This window comes from Zalophus californianus, chromosome 2, assembly GCF_009762305.2.
Source record: "Zalophus californianus isolate mZalCal1 chromosome 2, mZalCal1.pri.v2, whole genome shotgun sequence".
Classification (NCBI taxonomy): domain Eukaryota; kingdom Metazoa; phylum Chordata; class Mammalia; order Carnivora; family Otariidae; genus Zalophus; species Zalophus californianus.
In genome coordinates this window covers 70,190,258-70,214,179 of record NC_045596.1, presented here as the reverse complement: position 1 = coordinate 70,214,179, position 23,922 = coordinate 70,190,258, and the positions used below count along the sequence as shown (strand labels likewise).

The following is a 23,922-nucleotide window of genomic DNA, read 5'->3' as shown; positions in this document are numbered from 1 at the left end:
CTTTTTTTTAAAAAGTCATTACTGAAATTATTTTCTAAGAGTGACACAAGTTGGTTTTATTACTTACAAGGATAGACCGTGGCAAATCCAAAGATATGAATGGCTCAATCGTCATCTTCACAAACTCAGGGCCAAAGAAATTCTGCGAATTACATAAGTAGAATCAACAGTTTTTACCTTTTAATCTAGGTCTTTCCTTAGAAGGCAAATATAATAATAATAATAATAATAATAATAAATTACATGTAAAGCCACCACGATAGAACTAGGTGATCTGAAACAAATGTAGCAACATTTAATAAAGAAGTATGGTGGCTTTTACGAAGGACAGGAATGGAATATGCCTTACACCTAATGTAAATAGAAGTTCTTCCTCAGTTTCACTTTTTACCAGTGATGTCAAATGTAAAGCCTTGCTTCATACTGTTTTACAAATTTTGCATTTTTTGGCCTTCAGATAAACTCAGACTGTCAAAAAAAAAATAGTAGCCTTAATTACTGAAGTAATATAGAGTTATCAAGCTCATGATAAGGATTTGGTTTAGTACTGCTAAGGTGTGAAGTGATTGAACACAATCTCATTTTGTTTTAGAGAGTGGTATTTCACGTATCCTATAAATCATAGTTAAAGGACATCTACTTTGTAATTACAAAATACACATATCCATTCATAATCATGTGCTTGGAACTCTGTGACACTCACTGTCTTGTTTTTTTTCTAAATAGTTGACAGGGATATTACAGATATCAGCCTTTGTTCCCTATTGCTACCCCCAGTGAGAAAACATTATCTCAGGAGACAGGGGAGACTCAGGAGCTGGGGAAAGTGGAGTCCACACACTTCATTTACTGCTTCTTAATCTACTTTTTGCCTGTACCTCTTGTATATGCAGAAGTTTCTGTCAAAAGTGGTAACTGGTTGAGGAAATAACTTAAAAAAAGTTAGATTCCAGGGGGGAGCAGGATTCAGAACAGACTGAAAGATAATGTGCAAATGGGCAAAAAGTAAAATGAAAGGGCTAATCTTGAGGCCAAAGGCAGGTGGTGTGTGTGTGTGTGCATGTGTGCACGCATGAGCGCATGTGCAGTAATGTGCATGCATGAGTTTGCACTCAGGAAGTTTACTGGAGTTTTATTTTTGTTGGTTTCTTCTTTGGTTGCTTGATGTGGGAATTCTATCCAATTAACCAAGTGTGGAACATGTGACAGATACCATTTAAGTAAAACATTAACTTTACGGGTTTGTTAATACTCAACCAGCCAGTAGGACACATTTTAAATGAGAAAAGAAATAGAGCAGAAAAAAAGAAAATGGTCTGCCTTGGGGAATACAGAATCTAATACAGATCAACTAAAGCTACAGTGTATAAACAAGTTAAAATGCCTCTGTACCAAAAGTAACCCAGAAAAAATCAAATATTTATGTTTTGGGAAAGAACATTAATTAAATGGTGTAATTGTTCCTTCAAATACTAGCACTGTTCCTCAGCACTAAAAACATACCCTTCCTGCTCTTTTCAGAAAAAACACGTGGTCCTTTAATGACCACCAGTTCACATTCTGTAGTCACTGATATAGTATGTCTTTGATGAAGAGATGTTTGTTTTTGAAATAGCCAGAAACTGACTGCCTAAAAGGAAACACAGGTTTTTAGTGAGATGGCGCATAACAGTGGCATACTGTGAAGATAGAGGATACCATTTATGAATCTCTAATAAGCTATGTTCTACATTAGCTCTCTAAAATTATGATTTAGGAAAAATGTGTATATATATATATATATATATGTGCTCGTTATAGTTTATACGTGCGTTTAATTACTGGAAGCCCACATTATTTTGTATGATATCTTGCCTAGTTCTTAATTTTGACAAAGATATTGGTGATAATGATAAATCGATGAGGGCCTATTGAGTTTCTTCCTTTCAGCTTAATCATATTTTATTGGAATCTAACAATTTTAAAAGTTGACAATATCTTATAAATTACAACCCAATTCCACATTTAAAAAATTAGCACAATAAAGAACAAAGTGGTTTAAAAATTTGCCTAAAATCATATAACAGCATTATTAACAATAGAAACCAAGTCTTTGAATTTGTGGTTCAAACAATTTTCACCACCCAGTACTGTTTCTTCTCCTTAGAAAACTATGAGGGAAATTTGAATTCTATCAACCCTAGGTAATACAAATATGCTTTTGAGACAATTCTTTGAAACAAGCAAAAAACAAAACAAAAACCCAAAACAGAATGTGGATAATACACAAGTACAGAACTAAAAAGAAAAAATTCATCCTAGATTTTATCACTTTTACTACTATGTATTTCATGTTTGAAGAATTATTTGTATAGGAACAATACAAACAAGATACTGCCTCACCTATCAAATTGGTGATGATAAAAAAAAGAATGACAATAACCAGAGGAGGTAAGAATATGGTGAATCAGGCATGAACACAGGAAGCATACATTTGTACAAACATTGTGAAGGGCAATTTGACAATATGTAACAAATGTCTTAAAATGCGCTTGCCTTTGACTTGGCTATTCTACTTGGAGGAAGCTACCCGCAAAGACTTAGCTAAAGGGATGTTCATCAGAGCATTGCTTGCAACAGCAACAACAAATTAGAAATATTTTCAATGTCCAGCGGCGCCTGGGTGGTTCAGGTGGTTACGCATCTGCCTTCGGCTCAGGTCCTAATCTCAGGGTCCTGGGATTGAGCCCGTATTGGAGTCCCGCATCAGGCTCCCTGCTCAGCAGGGAGTCTGCTTCTTCCTCTCCCTCTCTCCTCCTATCCCCCACTCCTGCTCTCTCTCAAATAAATAAAACTTTAAAAGAAAAAAAGTATTTTCAATGTCCAATAATTGGAAACTGATTGAAGAAATCATGGTACATGATAAATTCACATAATGCAGTACTTTACAGCCCTTAACAATAATAATATACAAGGTGTAAAATGTTCAAGATATTTTACATGAGAAGACTGTTAATTTTGAGCTTATGTTTATAAAAATTTATAGGACAGGGTGCCTGGGTGGCTCAGTCGTTAAGCGTCTGCCTTCGGGTCAGGTCATGGTCCCAGGGTCCTGGGATTGAGCCCCGCATCGGGCTCCCTGCTCTGCGGGAAGCCTGCTTCTCCCTCTCCCACTCCCCCTGCTTGTGTTCCCTCTCTCACTGTGTCTCTCTCTGTCAAATGAATAAAATCCTAATATATATATATGTATATATATATATATATACATATATATATATATATATATATACATATATATATATATATATATTTATATAGGGCATATGTTGAAAGAAAAGTAAACTAACTAAACACATTAAAAAAAATCCCCTCCCCATACAGAATGCAGATTTGTTTCTTTTGTCTTTCAATATTGTAATACAAAGGTACAATGCTTGAAGCTTATGTGATCATCTTTTGATTACAAAGTAAATCACTATCAACATTCTGAGAAAGGCAGAGCAGAAAGATGGAATGTACTTGATAATTCTTGAGTTTCTGAATCAATCCTGAACTCTATTCCTGATTTTCTTGGTTTCAGAGATAATAAATTCCTTAATATTAAGAGATAATCCCCTACAATACTGAATAAATCCAGTTGACTTTAAGGATCATAAATATACTTTAAAAATATACAGTATATTTAGAATATCTTATTCTAAATCCATCTAATGTTATTTTAAAAATGAAATAATGAAACAGCTAAATATTTACTTTAATATCAACCAACATAATATCAACCGACATTTAACACCAGTGGAATTAATATGGGATTTCGATTTCATCTATAGGGAATTTCAGGACACCTACGAATTTAAAAGTGTTTTGCATAACATGTTCCTATGTGTAAGTTAACTAACTGGAATTTTTTTTTAAAGATTTTATTTATTTATTTGAGAGATTTATTTGAGAGCGAGAGCATGAGCAGTGGGGAGGGGCAGAGGGAGAGGAAGCAGCAGACTCCCAGCTGAGGAGGGAGCCCTATGTGGAACTTGATCCCAGGACCCCAAGATCGTGACCTGAGCTGAAGGCAGATGCTTAACTGACTGAGCCACCCAGGTGCTCAACTAACTGGAATTTAAGTAAAAACTTAAAAAAAAAAAATTTCCCTGTGAGACCTAGTTTAAATGCAGTAATCTGAGAATTAACTTACCCTCAATTTTCTTTGGGTCATGGCTGTTTCAAGGGCCATTTCTCTTAAGGGATCCCTGCTGATGTCAAGCATAGAGGCTTTGATTGTGTCTCCTGGATACAGGCTCAGCCGAGACTGTCTAAGGGCCATTCTGGCTTGCAGCTGCATCATTTCTTCTTCTTGCCGTTTTAGCATAATCTCTTGATTAATTACATTGCCTTCAAGGGGTGTTTCATATTGTCTACTGTGTAGAAATGAGACGAAAACAATTATTTTAACCTAATCAAGAAAGAAAAACAGGTTAAGTAAGGGATCAAGAATTTAAACAATTTTTATTTTGTCTTCTGAGAAGAACCGTTGCAGTAACATTTCAATCCTACTTTTAAACTACTGATAATAGTAGGCTGTCCAATTTCCACTGGATAGATCTACATGCTCCACCTCTTCTCTAAACATTCTAGCATCCTCTGAAAACTGCTTCCACTGCAGTTCTCTTCAGATGGGGCTGTTTATTCTTATAGTCCTGTACCACTGGGCCTGGAAATAGGATAGAGATTCCCCTTCTTTTTTTAAGATTTATTTATTTGAGAGAGAGAGAAAGAGCAAGCACAAGCAGGAGGGCAGAGAGAGGGAGAGACAATCTGAAGCAGACTCCATGCTGAGCATGCAGCCTGATGTGGGGCTAGATCTCACGATCCTGAGACCACAACCCTAGCCAAAACCAAGAGTTGGATGCTCAACTGACTTTGCCACTCAGGTGCCCCTAGATTTCTCTTAATTCTTATTTCAGCTTCCAGACCATTGCTGACCTATAATAGCTCCCAACTTCCCTGAAGTACATGCTATGAAATCACTTAATCCACTGCTCTGCTTTTGCTCTAGACATTTAATTATCCTACTGGTCAAGTCTCCCTTATTCATTAAAGATTTAAGTACCTGACTCAGTCCTTTCCTCTGTCAGTAATCCTGTCATCATTCAAGATGGTGTTATACAGACTGAGGAGTCCTCCAACACTCTGCCCCCACCCCCCGCCCCCGGACAGCCAGCCATCTACTCCCATGGTTATGCTGCCGAATAATTGTACTACCTCGAAAATGTCCTATTTCTACCCTCCAATGGCTTCTCTATCTAATCTTTTTTTTAGCTCACTACCTCTAATATCCTTCTTGAAATAATTCATTGACTCCAGCACTTTCTCTATTACCCTTCTCTTGCCCTTACACTGCTTGAATTCCAAGGCCCATCATTAAAATCACTCCTTTGCAGACAATCTCAACTCTCATGAAACCGCAGAACCATGCTGACTGATCTCACTGGGCTCTCAGCACTATCTGGCAACTCATTTTCTTAGAGAACTATTTTATACCTTCTTCCTTCCCTTTTCTTTTCAAAGCTCAAATACTCTCTCCCTTGTTCTCTCTACTGACGATCTTTCCTCAGTTTTCTTGGTGAACTAAGAAGCAATCAGGAAATAACTTCCTCATCCTTCTACCACCAAACTTTCCAGATCTCCATCCATATGTTTTTGTCTTCTTTTCGGTAACCACGATGGCTCTCCTGCATCCTTACAGAGGCTTGATACCTCTCCTGGGCATGGAATTCCATCCCCTCTCCTACTAGTCAGAGACTTTGCCCCTGCAGTTATCCCCTCACGTGCATCCCTAATATCATACACTATGTTATTCTCACTAGTCTACAAACATGATATACTATTTCTTACTCAGAACAAAAAAAATCCTCCTTTGGTTATACATCCCCTTTTGGACTCATCCCATTCTTTCCTTCTGTTTTTTAGGGTAAATCTCTTCAAACTGCCATTTAAGTTTTTTTACCTCTACTTCATCTCCCACTCTCTTGGACGCAGACCAGTAGTTTTAGTCCCTACTATTCCACCAAAGCTGTTCACAGAAATGAGTGAACTCGTTATCAAAGCCAAAGGATAATTCTCAATTTTCATTTTACTTGACCTCTAAGCACCAAAAGACACAGTTGCTCAGTCCTTCCTACTCTTTTTGTTTTGTTTCAGAGGTGGGGAGGGACAGAGGGAGAGAGAGAATCCTAAGCAGGCTCCACATGCAGCATGGCGCCTGAAATGGGGCTCCATCTCATGACCCTGAGGATCATGACTTGAGCTGAAATCAAGAGCCAGACGCTTAAATGACTGACCTACCCAGGTGTAGTCCTTCCATAGTCTTAAAACATTTCCCTTCTGGAAAACCATGCTCTTTTTATTTTCCTTCTACTTTACTGGCTTTTCCTTCTTGGTCTCTTTTGTTGGCACCTCCTTCATTCCTAATCTCCTAGTTTTAGACTACAATAGTGCTCAGATCTCCAGATTTTCCTAGTCTCCATACATACTCCATACCTACATGATCTTATCTAGTTACATGGCCTTAATTACTTTATATATGCCTATAATTCAGTCTCTCCTCTGAATTCTAATTTTATTCGCCTAGGTGAGTGTTCTACTTGGATGTTAATATGCATCTTTAGGCTATTATGTCTCAAATCAGATTTTTTTTTTTTTATTTTATTTGAGAGAGAGAGAATGAGAGATAGAGAGCACGAGAGGGAAGAGGGTCAGAGGGAGCAGCAGACTCCCCGCAGAGCAGGGAGCCTGATGTGGGACTCGATCCCGGGACTCCAGGATCATGACCTGAGCTGAAGGCAGTTGCTTAACCAACTGAGCCACCCAGGCGCCCTCAAATCAGATTCTTGATATTTTTCCCCTTGTCCAACCTTTCCTCAATCATTCACCAGTTGCTTAGAACGCAACTGGGAGTCATTCTTGATTCCTCAATCCTAAAAAAATCCCCTATCTGATTGGGCAGCAAATCCTGAAAGCACAACCTTGAAAATATCTACATCTGACTCTTCTCTATCACTAGCAATCTAATCAGGGCTAAATCCATCCAAATGGATGTGGGGCTAGATCTTATTACTTCCAACTGGGCTTTTACTCTTGTTAACTGTTCTTCAAAGAACAGAGCAGAGTAATCCCATTAAATGTAAATTAGATCTATGTTTTCAAGCCACTCAATGGCTTCCCATCATATATCCAAATTGTTCACTTAAGCTTCTGAGGTATGACATGGTTTGGATTCTGGTTACTACCCACTCTGCCTCTCTCTCATCCTGCTGCACCCACACTGTCCTTCCTGTATTCCTCTGACATGCAACACATCTCCCATAACTCAAGGACTTTGCTCTTGTCATTCCTTTTGTCTGGAAGGCACCCCGTCTCCTGCTATATGCACAGTTCACCCCAACACTTAAAATAGTTTTCTGTCCAAATACAATCCTCAGGAGAGGCCTCCTCTAATCACCCTACCTATGTATAAAAGAACTTGGACATCACAACCCTGCACTCTCTATCCCTTAAGTCTGCTTTTTTTTTTTTTTTACTGTCTTTTCCAATTAAAATTTTTATTATTGAAGTGTAGTTGATATACAATGGTATATTAGTTTCAGGTGAACAACATGGTAATATGACAATTCTGTATTACTCAATGCTAATGTTAAGTGTAGTCACCATACACAGTTATTACAGTATTACTATCTTCCCAATGTTGTATTTTCTATTTCTGTGACTTACTTATTTTATAACTGGAAGACTGTACCTCTTAATCCCCTTCAGTTATTTCACTCCCTCCCCACTTTCACAATCAAGTTTGTTCTCTGTATTAATAAGTCGGTTTCTGTTTTGTTTGTTCATTTGTTTTGTTTTTTAGATTCCACATATAAATGAAATCATATGGCATTTGTCCTTGACTTTTTTCCACTTAGCATAATACCCTCTGGGTCCATCCATGTTGTCGCAAATGGCAAGATCTCATTCTTTTTTATGGCTAATATTCCAGGTTTTTTTTTTGTGTGTGTGTGTGTGTGTGTGTGTGTCTTCTTTATCCATTCATCTACTGATGGGCATTTGGGTTGCTTCCACATCTTGGCTATTGTAAATAGTGTTGTAGTAAACATAGAGGTGCAAATATATTTTTAAATTGGTGTTTTCATTTCCTTTGGGTAAATATCCACTAGTGGAATTATTGGATCATATGGTATTTCTATTTTTAATTTTTTGAGGAACCTCCATACTGTTTTCCACAGTGGTTGCACCACTTTACATTCCCACCAACTGTGCATGGGGATTCCTTTTTCTCCACATCCTTGCCAACACTTGTTTCTTGTCTTCTTAATTTTAGGCATTCTGGTAGGCGTAAGGTGATACTGCATTGTGGTTTTGATTTGCATTTCCCTGATGATTAATGATGTTGAGCATCTTTTCATGTGCCTTACTGGCCATCTGTATGTGTTCTTTGGAAAAATGTCTATTCTGATCCTCTGCCCATTTTTAAATTGGATCATTTGACTTTTTTTGGTGTTGAGTTGTATATAATTTATACATCTTGGGTATGATCCCTTATCAGAAATATCACTTATAAATATCTTCTCCCCATCAGTAGGTTGACTTTTCATTTTGTTGATCACTGTTTGCCTCTATGTGTACTCTCTATCCCCTTAGCCTGCTTTTCTTTAAAGCACCATCATTATCTGATGGTGCATTTACTTACTTGTTTTTTAATGGTTTACTGGCTATCTCTCAGCCCTAGAAATTACTTTGAGGGACCTGTTTTCTTGTTTTTTTTTTTCATGACTCTATCTCCAGTACCTAAAAGTTCCCAGTACATGGTAGGTGCACAGCAATCATTTCTTGAGCAAATGACAGAATGGAATTTTATGGCTCTTTCACTTAATGGGGGGGTCAAGGATAATAATAAGAATCTGAATCTATACATTTTAACTTGCACCTGTTGGTTTCATTAAATATATTAGCCTTCTTGTTCAAAGTTAAGTCGGAAAAATAGGCTACCTCCTCAAGCAGATAGGCACAAAAACAGTGGGAATTGTACTATGTATAAACTGTACTTCAAAAGTTAACACAGAAAAAACTTAGAGATGTTCTTTGGAAAACAGCTTTGAATATCCTTTTTGGTCACTGAAAGACACTTTTGATAACTCAGAATCAAAAAGTTACTCATTCTGCTGTATCTGACTCATAATTTCCTGTTAATTTCCCCCTACCCCCTATGATACAAATCAACAGCACTGCCTGGATCTGTTTTTCCATTTCATTCTAGCTAAAGGGAATGGAAATTTTTATAAAGAAGCATGCAACATGTCTAAATACAGCACTATTTATAGATCTCACAAATATATGACCTAAAGAACAAAACACGACCTCCTAATTGTGTGCCAGCATGCTAAGGATGTTATTAGAAATCTTTGTTCACATTCAGAAAATTCTGCACTTGAATAAGGAATTTAAAGTATTTTACTTAATGTGTTTGTCGGTGGGCAGAAAAGGGGGATGGGACTTGTCTAAAAGAAGTAGAATTTAGCATCTTATATTAAATATAACATATACACAGATTTAACAACCTACTTTTCCTTGAAATATTTTTTTGTGTATGTCTTTATCTAATGGAGATGCTATGAATGCCACATTGAGTTTTTTTTTCCCTCTTAAAGTGTGAAATAAAAGATAGTTTATCATTAGAACATGATTTAATGAACTAAAGTGACTTTAAAGTTAATGTCTCCTAGGGGCACCTGGATGGCTCAGTCGTTAAGTATCTGCCTTCGGCTCAGGTCGTGATCCCAGGGTCCTGGGATCAAGCCCTGCATCTGGCCCCCTGCTCCGCGGGAAGCCTGCTTCTCCCTCTCCCATTCCCCCTGCTTGTGTTCCCTCTCTCGCTGTGTCTCCCTCTGTCAAATAAATAAATAAAATCTTTAAAAAAATAAAGTTAATGTCTCCTAAAAATAAAACTTGGAAACAGCTGAAACAAATATTCTCTCATAATCTTTTGAGGTAACTTATTAAGAAAATTGAAATAAAACTCACAAAATGATTTAATTTTATTTGGAGGAATATGTTTTTAAACAACTAACAAATCAATTTTTAATACATAAGCCCAATAATTCTCCAGTTGTCTTTACTCATGTTTTCATCAAGCTAAAGAGCATCATACTATTTATATAAATTTTCTCCAAATTAAATATATAGTGAGGAGTGACTCCCTCAATTCACCACAGTGCTGACTGCATTTCAATATTTGCTTCCTACTGCTGTTCATCACAAAATGCTTTTGTGTCTTTAAGAAAACTGTTTAACGCTCGCCGCCATCATGAACGACACAGTAACTATCCGGACCAAGAAGTTCATGACTAACCGACTACTTCAGCGGAAACAGATGGTCATTGATGTTCTTCACCCTGGAAAGGCAACGGTACCTAAGACAGAAATTCAGGAAAAACTAGCCAAAATGTACAAGACCACACCAGATGTCATATTTGTGTTTGGATTCAGAACCCGTTTTGGTGGTGGCAAGACAACCGGCTTTGGCATGATTTATGATTCCTTGGATTATGCAAAGAAAAATGAACCCAAACACAGACTTGGAAGACATGGCCTGTATGAGAAGAAAAGGACATCAAGAAAACAGCGAAAGGAACGCAAGAACAGAATGAAGAAAGTCAGGGGGACTGCAAAAGGCAATGTTGGTGCTGGCAAAAAGTGAGCTGGAGATTGGACAACAGAAGGAGTAAAGATGCTGCAGTGGCTTTATCTGTGGTGGTTGTGCAGATTTTTCATGAGAGGATCAATAAACTAAGAATGTTAATAAAAAAAAAAGAAAACTGTATAACATCAAACATACACCTATCTTTGTCTCTTACCTCTTTGTTCAAAATTACCAAATCAGGGTTATCACCACAATGGGGTCCTAGTAATATAAAATCCTACTATGCAAATAAAATACTGCTTTAGGTAAATGAATACTTATTAGAGCTTTCCTCGGAGGAAATAAAATATCATGGACTATTTTAAAAGGCACAAGAGGAGAGAAAAAGACATAAATTTAATAAAAACTGCAATATTAAAAAAAATAACTTTAGTGCAATGTATTTAATTACTTGGGAGTCTAAACCCTAGATAAATTGTCTGTTTTAATCACATGGCTATGGTTACCTGGTCTATTAATAGTTTACAGGTGTGAAACAGTGTCTGCCAGAATTAATTAGCTAAGGGACAAGTTTTTGTTAATCTCCAAATGATTCTTTTGTATATGGTGACACTTGAATTAAACAAATTAAGATATCAAATTTAAAAGGATTTCCATAGTTTGGGAGTAAATTCTGAAGCAACTTCTAGTTCTGTAATAACACATTACAAATTTCAAATAAATGTCTAACATTAACAATATGCTTTTATTCATGTAAGGGACTTGTGCATACATGAAAAGGATACACATCAAAATATTCAGTATTGACTTGACAATTTTCAGTTTAAACAAAGTAAATCAATATATAGCTATAATACTACCATCCTAAGCACAGCACAAGAATAATACCTAACACCCAAGCTGAATCTTTCAGTATAAAAATGAACTTGAAATAGCCCAAATTGGACTTTAAAAAAAAATACAAGATAACCTCTTTTAAGCCAGTAAATATGTAGTGAATAATTAACTTTTTACATAATAGGTTACTTAGTAGTAACCTACTCATTATTCATTCAACAAAAAATACTCCCTGAAAACCTGCTTGTTGAGCCTGTTCAATGTTTCAAGAGAAATTATTCTCTTAGAAATCAAGGCTTATTATCTTCTCGCAGATCCTTGATGCCATCCCCTCAGAACTTCCTGTTAATACATTATTTTATATACATATTGACAATTTTAATTTCAAGCACAAACTATAAATAATCAGAGCCAATCTTAATTTTATTTATTTATTTTTAAAAGATTTTATTTATTTGACACAGCGAGACAGACATAGCGAGAGAGGGAACACAAGCAGGGGGAGTGGGAGAAGGAGAAGCAGGCTTCCTACTGAGCAGGGAGCCCGATGTGGGGCTCGAACCCAGGATTCTAAGATCATGACCGGAGCCAAAGGCAGACGCTCAACGACTGAGCCACCCAGGTGCCCCGCCAGTTCTAATTTTAAAAGATTCCAATAACTCAAACTCAAACTACTACAATGTCTTTCACATAATTAAATGAATTTCCAAGAACTTAAAGAGGTAAAGAAAAAAGGAAAATGGAGAAAATAGAGAAAAGAGGATAATTTTGAAAACTTCTCCTTGATTCTAATAAAGAAAAACAAAACACCTGTCACTGGCATTATTACTATTTTTTCATATCACATACCTTGGTCTCTGTGACTGGCCTTGACTTGGGTTTTCACCTACCCCTGCGAGACCATTGTTAGATTCAAACCTCTTGGAAGCTTCACTTTTTCGTACTAATTAAAGAATGAAAAAAGGAATGAAAAAAAAAATAATAGCACAGGTGATAAAAATATGAAGTAGCCTTATTTAAAACTCAAACATTTAGCAGATACACTAAGGTAATTTTTACAAATAACATTTATACCATCAAATTAATGACATAATGTCATTAAACTCTTCAGGGATAAGTCACATTATTTTTAAAGACAATGAATTAATTCCTATTATGAAAATGACATTATTCTTTGATGAAACTGTTATTAAGCTCCTATAATACTCTTAAAATGAGTAACCAGCAGCTTTTTAGAATTTTTAAATTTTATATAGAATTATTCTTTTGACACCTTATATCTTAACATTACTGAAAAAGAAGGACATTCATGGTTTCTTAAAAACATTTTGGTTATCCAGATGTCTCTCACCTTGTCGGAAATCTGATTCAGAGGAAATGATAGATGGACTTTCACTGGAGGTACTAAAGATATCACTGTGGTAAGTTTTATATCTTCGAATTGGTTCTAAAAGGATTAAACAAAAACATTAGAAAGCAAATGCATTAACTGTTCCACACAAATCAAATATTACATTTATGAGACTAGAACATTTTATATATTGCTTTAAATTTACCAATTGCTGGACGATATTCAAACAATGTGATTCCAATTTTGAGGCAGTTTGACATACTGGTTAAGAACCTGGACTCTGACACCAGATTATCTGGGCTTGAATCTCAGCTCACTACTTGCCAGCTGTGTGACATGTTAGGAACATTCCAGAAATGAAAATCTGAGCATAAAGTCTTCAGGATACAATTTAAAACCTCCTTAGCTTGGTACTCAAAGCCTTTAATAACCTGGTCTCCGACTACATTTACAGCAGTGGCTCTTAATATTGTGGAGTCACAGATTCATTTTTTAGAATTTGATGAAAACTACAGACCTCTCTCCACCCACTCCCCAAAACATACAAAACAACAAACTTTTTAATGTAAAAAAAAAAAAAAGATTGAACGAGTTATCTGAATCCTTGTGGCAGGGTGGAATGTCTGAGCATGATGGTAGTGGGTAATAAGCCTGCAGAATGACAAGAGACTGATGTTGCAAATGATGGTGGGGAAAACTGATGAAAAAATGTGCTGAAGGAAACAGGAGATGGGGGGGGGAAACCCAACATACATGCATAGTAACTTCAGCAAGGAGGAAGAACTTTTTCTTCTTAAGAAATGATGGACAAGGGAATGAGTGAAAATACAGAAGGAATCCCAAGATACTCATATCAGAAGTTGCCTTACTCCTGGTAATAAAAAGTGCATCACTTCCTGGGAGCCAGTGGCCGGGAAGCTTGAGAAGAGTAAAGAAATTCTGCTACGAAGAATGTGTTAAGAGTCAGTAAAAACCACATGAAAGCTTTTATATATCCATGAGAGCTTAGATTAGGCTAGAATGTATGAATTTTATTGGAACCAGTCAGAATGGTTTGGTGGCTTTTTCTTGGCACTATAGAAACCAAACCATGGGAAACACTAGAACTTAGCTGGGGGAGACATGGGATGTATGATGGCACACAATGGATATATATGAGGGATTCTTTTTTTACTAGTTTGCAAACTGGAGAACAGGAACTTTACAAAATGAATTATTCCTTGCGCTGCAAGGTGTTCAGTAGAGATTGTTAAAAGAAAAAGGGATGAATAAATGAATGAGATAGTCAAATGGCAACACAGGAACCAGGCTTGTAGAACCAGGATGAACATGATGGGCTGGAAGAATGGGAAGGTCATGCTGAGACAAAGAAGGAAAAATGGCCACTTGATGGAGAGGAAGTTGTGCATTGTTCTTGTGGTAATGTTTACCTGGAGAAGTAGGCATGATACAGAAGACCTCTACTTTGTTCACCTTTGTACACATTGAACATGAGTATGAAATAATACCATAATTAATGGAAAGAGTTTTGGGATTGAAAATCCAAATATTTACTAGTACTTTAAAAAAATGATTCCATTCTACCACAAGGAAGTCTCATGGTAAATAAGATAATTAAAAAAAAATTCTTCTGGTTTATAATAAATGTGATTTGAAAAGATTTTAGAAGACATCAAACAATGGTTTTGTCTAGTTCTATTTAAATTTAATGAACAGTTAAATGGTTACTTAAGAAGAACTGCTATTTTCCAAGGGCACTGAAGAACTTTTTGTTGTATTGTTATGGAACCACCATGTTAAATTTTTGAGGGATTTCCCCGAAGTTAACTTGAACAAATTACAAACCTGGCATTGCAATGTACAGGACACGAAATAAAACCAACAAGGCCAAGGAGAGGACTCAAATGTACAGAGGCAATATGGTTTTTACCTTACAAAGAAAAGTACAAAGTTGAAATAAGACTATTTAGTAGACAGAGAACTCAGTCACTTGGATGTTATGCCATGCAATAACAATTTCACATCCCACATTGAATGAATTTACTGTTTATTTTTTTAAGATTATTTATTTATTTGTGTGTGAGAGAGAGAGAGAGAGAGAGAGAGAGAGAGAATGCACAAGCATGGGGGAGTGGCTGGCAGAGGGAGAAACAGGTTCCTCTCTGAGCAAGGAGCCCAATACAGAACTCGATCCCAAGACTCTTGAGCCAAAGGCAGATGCTTAACCAACTGAATGACCCATGCGTCCCATGAATTTACTGTTTCATAACTATTTCTGCCAGTGGCTGTAAGACAGTAAATAAATTTCAAGTTGAATTTCCATCCTTTGGTTGTGCTTCATAACTGTTCCTGTATTATTTCATGAGTCCATGTTCCCTTTCCTTTTTCAACTCTTGGGTTCCTTCTGTGAGACAAATTAATGTAATATTGATTATCCTCTCTTAAAACCATAACAATAAATCATTTTTCCTTAATGAACTGTTGGTCTATAAATATTCTCAGTACCACACCTTCGGGGAGGGAGGGCACTGACTTATGATGCCTTATTGCTTTATAGTCACGGGGCGCTGGCACTCCAAAAACATGGACTGGATGACTAGCTTTGCAGCACTACTAGGGGATAGGAAGACTTTGAAGACCAGGGTAGGAGTAGGGAGTCTATGTTAACTAAACTGTAGGAATCTCTTTTGTAAGCTTCTTGTATTCTGAAATGTATCTTTTAAAATGCTGTTAGCCATGTTCCTTTCATGTAGTGGCATGGCCAGATTGAAGTTCCCAGGCGTTATTTACTACTCAGTCATGCTTACAAGAATTAAATAATACATTTAACCATTTCAGGAATTATTATAAAATTCATTACAAACATAAAATTATTACAAACATGTCCTTCACCAAGAATGTATCTTGCATTAGTGTATATGGAGAGCCGTATTTTGCATGCTTAGAGATCCAAGTGATCTGATGGGAACATTGCTTGGCTTTCTGAGATGACCTACTTAAAGGCATCCAGTAGACACTAACTAGTGCCAGAGCGGATTTTGTCCACTCTTCTGGTCTGCCAGAAGAAGGGTAGTCCCTAATTATACATGAGGAGTCCTAACATTATAGACAACTTTTTTTTCGGTTCAGGTCATGATCCCAGAATCCTGGGATCGAGCCCTGCATCGAGCTCCCTGCTCCGCGGGAATCCTGCTTCTCCCTCTCTGTCTCCCCCTGCTTGTGTTCCCTCTCTCGCTATGTATCTCTCTGTCAAATAAATAAATAAAATCTTTAAAAATAAAAAAAGTGTCAGACTATTTTTTAAACAGAGAAATGCTCCTAAGTATTTATAGTATACTACAAAGTTTTATAAAAACCAAAATTCTTGAATCATGTGAAATGGACCTATTAAGAATATTCAGATATGCACTTTATAAAATGCACATACGGCCACTTTCATTGCAATGTTAAAACTATAAGAGCAAAATTTTAAGCTTTCACCATTATAACTGCAGAACTGTATTTGGCTTTTGTGGGATAAAATTAGATTCAATATCTAATTTGTTGAGTTGCAAATTTCTCAGTAAATATTTAAATGAAACCTACCTTGCACAAATGAGTGTACTAGGGTCCATTTAGGGGCCATGATTATTCCTCATTTCACTAGACAATTTCCTTCTCTTTGATTTCCTACAAGTACTTAGTTTTTAGATGTGGAAAATGAAGTTGTAGGAAAGAATCTTAGTGTAGAAATAATGAATGCAAAAGAATAAATGAGTAAAATAAGCCTTGATACATGTCACCAGAAAAAGCAGCACCAAATTGGGTATATGTGAATATATGTATATAAACACAGAAAACACATAGGAATATATTCTCTCCAAAAAACATTTTGTAGAATAGCAGTGAGAGAATGAGAATAGGATCTACAGAAGGATGGCTTAAAGAATTAACATTTGGAGTCTAGTTATAGAGATTCTGTAATCATACATACTCTGACAATTGGAGACATCTTTTCATTTCTAATTATTTTACCACAATTAAGAGTATACTATTTTTGGTCAGAGTACAAGATATAAAAATCTGAGATGTTTTGTTATTCTTTAACCTTAATCTGATCCTTTAAATAAAAACCACTCCAACCCTAATATCCTATCAACTCCACTTTTATAGTAACAATAAGAAGCAAGCTAGAGCATTTAGAGATAAATTCTTGACAGTCACAATTTCTACCACTACTTAACACACTTAACACTTTAAAATTTTTTGTTCACACTTAACACTTTAAACATATAAATCTGTAGTATGTGATCATGAACACTATACTTTTAATATTTTGGATATTATGAAGATTTACATGATATTCTGAGCTTATGTAAAGCTATTTCAGATGAAACGTTCAAATCTACAACCTTCCCATTAAAATGAAACTAAGCAAGCACAAACTGTAATCTAAAAACTAAAAACATCATTTACAAGTGATACATATTCAAGCTCAGACAAGTGACAGGCAGAAAGTGAGACTCAGACAATTGCAGCATTAGGAACTAAATAATTAAAAAAAAATTTAAACTCTGCATTTTTAAGGTTATGGCTCTAGTAAAATATTTCAATTTTCAAATCTGCCAAAGAAACAAAAATAATAACATTATGTTTTCAATAAGTGTTTTTCTCTGTGCTTTCTTATCAGGGGATTAATTTTTAGGGATTAAAGATTACTCCTTTTATATGTTCAGTAGAGTCTACTGTATTCTATGTTATACCATGCTACATTCTACATGAATAGAACATATTCTAAAATCCCTTGAGAGCTAGACATGATCAATAAAATTTTTAATCAGGAGGAACAGAACTCACACAAGTATAAAGATACATAACTAAGGAAATATATATGGAGAAATGCTCTGTGAACTGTAAATTACTTTACAGATGTAAAATTTGTGCAGAGTAGGAACAGCAAAAAGAATGAAGTCTCTAGTTCCCTCAATCTGTAACAGTCTTGTGTAATGGAACAGCCACCAACCTAGGTTGTGTCTTGCATCTGCGCTGGCTATGACACTCTTCTAGAATCCTCCCGGATCCCGTGTTGTTAGGACTTCTCTACCCCTTCTAAAGTTTCCCCAACAGTCCAGAGCTTTAAAGGAAATTGACAATATTTGTTGTTGGTTGTCAGGTTATGACTTCTCTTGGAGTTGGACAAAACACAGGAGAAGGAGGTAGGATTTCTCATGATGCAGAATTCATCAGAGAATATCGTATCACGTATCTGAAATAGCACTTACCAAATATTTAATATTAATAGCTACACTGCAATACTCAGTTTACATTAATACTTATTATCAGATAGGGCATAGTGGTAGATACTAAGGACACAGCTATGAATTAGACCATGCAAAATTTCTTTTTTTTTTCCTTAACGATTTTATTTATTTGACAGAGACAGAGACAGAGTATGGGGGGGGGGGGTTGCAGAAAAGGAGAAGCTGACTCCCCACTGAGCTGGGAGCCAAACTCAGGCAACTCCAGCACCTGGGATCATGACCTGAGCCGAAGGCAGATGCTTAACTGAGCCACCCAGGCACCCCTAGACCATGCCAAAATTCTGATTTTTATAGGAGAAACAAGCTCCTGAAAACAATAATTTAAATGAAAAATAGGACATCATCATAAACTGGGAAGGTGAGACAAAGCTTCCTGAACCTGGCTATGCCTGAAAGCTTTTTTTTTTTTTTTTTTTTTTTTTTAAGATTTATTTATTTATTTGAGAGAGAGGAAGAGAGAAACACAGGACATGCGAGTGGGGTGCAGTGTGCAGAGGGAGAGGGAGAGGAAGAATCTTAAGCAGGCTCTACGCCCAGCACAGAGCAAATGTGGGGCTCGATCTCAGGACCCTGAGATCATGATGTGAGCCGAAATCAAGAGTCGGACGCTTAACTGACTGAGCCCTCCAGGTGCCCCAATTTTGAATTTTAAAGAGATAAGTTTTGAAGAAAAATTTCTCTCTCCGTAACGTCACTAAAAGTATCCTACATGCTGATCTGTAGTATTTATAAACCCATCCTCTTGTTTTTCTGAAATGCAACTAAAAAACATGTGAGCTTTCAAACTCAATCTTCTCATGAAAATGAGGTGCCTCAGTAATAAGCGCAGGCTCACATACTGCAGTGTTTACATATTCTAGTTGCACAACACAGAGTTTAAGCTGCATTCACAAGGCAGGCACGGAACAGCAAAACTAGGCTAGACCAGAGGTCACAACACTGTTTTCTTTAAAACAGTATTTAAGATTGAAGTAAAGTAGACTGACTTAAAACTCCTTAAATAGTAATATTTAACCATAGTCACTTTTGAAGAATTTAATTTTATCTGTTCTTCATATTCCCTTCTAATATTTATACAGAATGCAGAGGAGTTTTGACTGTGGGAAGCCAAATGCTATTCATGGTCCCCGCCCAGGGTGTGGAGTGCTGTTCATACTAAACTCACAGTACTGGTTCCAAGTCAATCTCTCATAATCAGGAGTGTCCTACCAACCCACATGGCAATGAAAGATAGGGAGTGTGGGGTAATTACATACAAGAGAGACGGTCACAGATACTTCTATTATAAAATAGATGATACGTCCGATTTTGAGACGGGGTAGAGAGGTGCAAAAAAGATACTACGAACAAGGAAGAAAGGGAAAAAGTCGACTAGGAAAAAGTCGACCTCAGTCCTCTGCTGAGGTGAAAACCATGAAATGGAAAGAATAAAGCAACAAAAAGAGAGTCACATCAAATTTACCACTAGTTTCCACAAGATAAACCTGTTATGTTTCTTTCTGCCCTTTCAGTAAGGATTACTGCCTTTTAAATGTAGAAAACTATCTGAAAGATTAAGTATTAACTTAATAGAAATAATCTTATATTTATAATTTTTAAACTTCAACTACAGTTTCTTTCTCAGGGTCTTTTCCTTTCTTATTTTGCTCTCAAGGAAGTCAGAGCACTCAGTGCTAACCACTGCATTTTGATAGTTTACATTCTTATTTCACCGGCTACAGGATAACCATCTTACAAGATCCTACTATAGGAAAGCCCCATTAAGACACTATCTACCACAAAAGAGCATGCAACACCATAGAGCTCCATCTTAACCCCTATCCAGTGTGGTTTGCTGCAGCAAGAACCAAAAGTGCCTCATTTGAGCCTTTTTAAAAAATTATACTATCTTGTTTTACTGTATTAAAAAGTATCTAATTTTATTAGAGACGTAAGGGGTTTGTTAGGTGGTTAGAGTTGAATGCCCAACCTTCCAGTCAGTAAAAAATTTTCCAAATAATGTATCTGAACTGTATCTCATTTCTGCTTGAAATCAGAATGGCAAAGTGGAAAAAATCTTATTCTGGGTTTCAAGAGATCTGGATTCTAAATACAGCTCTGTTATAAATTATGGATTATGTATCTCCTTTGGCAAATTAGCCTACTCTGGGCTTTTGAAAGTGAGACGTTTGGTTTAAATAGTATCCAGATTCCTTCTAGTACCAAACTGCTCTCCCCTGTGTTAGCTGGCTGGTTGATGTTAGCAGCTAAGGAAATGTTATAGAGGTGATTTATATAAAGGCTCCTTTCAAGAGGATGGACTAAGGAAAGGGCTATACATGTGAGGTTGAAGCAGACAACTGTCTTCCTTTTTTTTTCTTTAGAATGATTTTATTTATTTGAGAGAGAGAGGGGAAAGAGAGAGAGCGAGCAGGGGGAGGAGCAGAGGGAAAGGGAGAAGACGACTCTGCACTGAGCAGAGCATGGAGCTGGACGTGGGGCTCCAACCCACAACCCTGAGATCATGACCTGAGCCCAAATCAAGAGTCAGATGCTTAACTGACTGAGCCACCCAGGTGCCCGAGACAACTGTCTTTCCTATTAGTTCAATGAGCCTCCTTACCATGCTTAAAAGGACAAACCCAAATTTGGCAGTTACTTTTCTTCCAATTGCTGATTAACCCAATGAACACTGGAACACATCTTTTTTAAAAAATCAGGAAGTAACACAGAGTTGGAAATTCTCAGACTGGAGCTCTGAAATCTATATGGAAATCCACAGTCTCCCATAATGATGGAAATTCTATCATTAACTAGTTACATGGTCTTGGATAAGTTATTAAATCTTCATGAGCTCAGGAATATGTACTCCAAGACCTCTTCTAATTCTGTAATTACTCATAGCCAGTAGCAACTGCCAGATTTAAAGATCACAAAAATTGTACAGAGCACTATTTTTTAAATGGCTGAAAACAAGAATATTTAAAAAGAAATGTGTACATTAGCAACATCCACTCTTCTGCTTGATTTCTCACACATAAAAGGGATCTGTGGAGACTACTTTTCATGAGAACTAAATGAGATAAATGGGATTTGTATTGTTTTCTACTCTCTTTTCTTATTCGTATCCTAGCTAAAATTTTTATATTAGTAATCTGCACTTTTGTTTGAGCAGCTAACATAAATTATCTCACTTTTAGAAAATGCACAGCATAAAACCAGCATATTACTCAACTAAATAAGAATTATTGCTTTTGAATTCCAAACAACAAACATTCTTTCTGAAGAATACCTTTAGTCTAAAGCAAATATAATTTATTACTACTTGTAAGTTATTATATAATAATGGAGTTTATTTAAGATGGTGTAAGCATTTCCATAATAAACCAATATTTTCAAAGTGTTTGTTTAACTTGGTTATAAAATACACTCTGGGGGAAAAAATAAAAAAAAATACACTCTGGGGAAAAATAGGTAGGTTCTTTGTGAGAACAAATGCTTTCGAAAACTTCAGTAGCAAAGAAAGATTTCAGGATGAAAATGGTATCAAACAATTCCATTTTATTTTTAAGAAGACATCTTTTCCTTTTCTTCTTTTCTTGTATCTCTTGTAATGAATATAACATTTCTAAATTTGGAAGTTAGGTTTTGTAACAAGTTACCATTTTTAATAAATAAGGGTCAATAATATTATATACCATCTTTGTAGATATATATGCATATTTGGAAACAAATTGTAAACAAGTTGGTCTATTTGAGTTTCTTTAACACATGTGCCTGCACACATTCCCTGACAAGATAAAAGGCTCATATGTAAACTAGGACATAGTTCGGCTTAATACTCACTTCATGGGTAATCAAAAAAATCACCTATTCAAATAAAATATATCAGACTAGTGTAGCATAATTTAATGCATTTAATATATTTCCATTAGCGTTTGATTTCTTTACTGTTTAACTCTCAAAGCAAGGTTCAAGTGTAAAAAGCTTTTCTCAGACTTAAATTATTAATTTATCAAATATTAAGCATATAATCTTTTAAAACACACACATGAGAACATAAGAACATGATTTCATTCTTAATATTCACATGTTAATAAAGTATCTTATTCAATTTCTTGAATGTTAGAAAGAGTCATCTACATCACTATGTAGGTTCATTATTTTACTCTGGGACTATCACAGTTTATCTATTTGAATAATTAAGGGTTTGGGGTTTTTTCCCCATCAGGCAAGAATTCTTCGCATAAACGTCTCTTATGTTCATAAGAAGGTCAGGCTAAGTTATTATTCATATGCTAGTTGTTGTGCAACATTAAATAATCATGAAGTACAACTTGTGAAAGAGAAGACTTTAAGCTACAGAAAGTGTCTTTTCTGCCACAACTCTAAAAGCTTACTGATCAGAGTTAAACAGTGAAATCGTGCATATAACAAATTTCTAAGGTATTTTCTGTCCTTGAAAGTTTTCAGATCAAGATTAATCATCTCATAAAGCTGGCTGTTTTCTTTAAATGCACATACATACATACATGACCATAATATCAATTAAGTGTTCAATAATTTCCTTTATAATTTTAAATTCACCCCTAATTTGCAATTCCTGAATTGAAAAAAAGAAGCAAATCTTCTTTTACTAGAAGTAAAGCATAATGTGTAGAGTATGTTCAGTCCAAAACTATGCTTAAGCCTAAGTAAAAGAACAAACCTTTAGCAGAGCACTTTAAAGGTATTTTTGATCTATGTAATCAAAAATATTCCACTGGAACAATGGCCTTAAAAATGAATTATGACCCTTGATTATACCACGACTCTTGTTTTAAATTTCTCTTTCAGCTATGTCCCAAAGTTTGTCTATAAGGGGAGATAACAAAACTTTAATCTTCAAAAATGTAGAGATTAGACTGATAATTCAACTTTGTTTTCTCTTCCATTGATTTATGTTAAAAATTGCCTCTATCTATGTCTAACACATAATTTTATTCTATTCAATACACTGAGGTTTGTGTGCCTATCAGGTATTTTTGAATCAGAACTTTGCCCTGCAAATAAGAATTTATCATTGATAAAGTTGTTTTTTAATGCACCTCATATTAATATTGTAATAATTTGATTTGTTAATCACTTTACATTCACTACCTAATCTACTTTTGTTAAGCCCATTTTACAGATGGAGTAACTTACACTCCATTTGGGAGGGAGTAAGCCCAGTTGCTGAGGGAAGTATCATGTAGCTACTGATGCAGTAAATAATTCAAACCTAGGCTGTCTAACTCTATATCTATAAACCTAAATACCATGACTTTTAAAATACAGATTTAAAACTTCATTCCAAACCAAACAAACTCTAGGAGTTGTGTCCCTGTTTTTTTTTTTTTTTTTTTGAGATTGGTGGTTTGGAAACCAATGCACTATCACCAGGCTACTCTGCCTTCCTAGGATTGCTGATTTTTATTAACTGCCTCTTATTTCCATGAACCAGACCTTTAGGGAAGCCTCTTTTGAGAGTGCAAGATACACGGTGCTGGGGAGGATTAAAAAGATGTAGAAAACATGGCTCCTGCCTTGAGAAGTTTACAATCTAAAAACATGTTACCCAAAATATTGAAGGGCTATAAAAGTGCCTGGACTGGGATGCTTACTAGAGATGAATGTGTGGGAGCAGTGTAGTTTTGATTAGAGTTTTGGTGGAAAGGAGGACAGAAACTGACAGAGAAGAGACTAACCTGGGTATAAAGCTTTGGCAGTGGAAATAAACTTGTGGAATGGTTTAATAACCCTTC

At 35.9% G+C, this 23,922-nt stretch overlaps 2 protein-coding genes across 18 annotated transcripts in view; one reads left to right on the top strand and one right to left on the bottom strand.

The window, feature by feature from the left end:
* The window catches only part of PTPN13 (protein tyrosine phosphatase non-receptor type 13), a 204,841-nt gene that overhangs the window by 77,705 nt on the left and 103,214 nt on the right, over nucleotides 1-23,922 (bottom strand). For 15 of the 17 annotated variants that reach the window (XM_027600513.2, XM_027600528.2, XM_027600529.2 and 12 more), the window contains 4 exons: nucleotides 12,861-12,956; nucleotides 12,359-12,452; nucleotides 4,172-4,394; nucleotides 68-142 (listed from right to left, as the gene is read on the bottom strand). In XM_027600513.2, coding sequence (XP_027456314.2) covers nucleotides 68-142; nucleotides 4,172-4,394; nucleotides 12,359-12,452; nucleotides 12,861-12,956 — 488 coding nt within the window. The remainder of the gene's footprint in view (nucleotides 1-67; nucleotides 143-4,171; nucleotides 4,395-12,358; nucleotides 12,453-12,860; nucleotides 12,957-23,922) is intronic. The other 2 variants (XM_027600515.2, XM_027600526.2) reach the window with 1 other exon arrangement.
* On the top strand, nucleotides 10,131-10,729 carry LOC113925868 (40S ribosomal protein S24-like). The gene has a single exon (XM_035726424.1). It carries the CDS (start codon nucleotides 10,337-10,339, stop codon nucleotides 10,727-10,729), a length of 393 nt encoding a protein of 130 aa, XP_035582317.1. The 5' UTR covers nucleotides 10,131-10,336.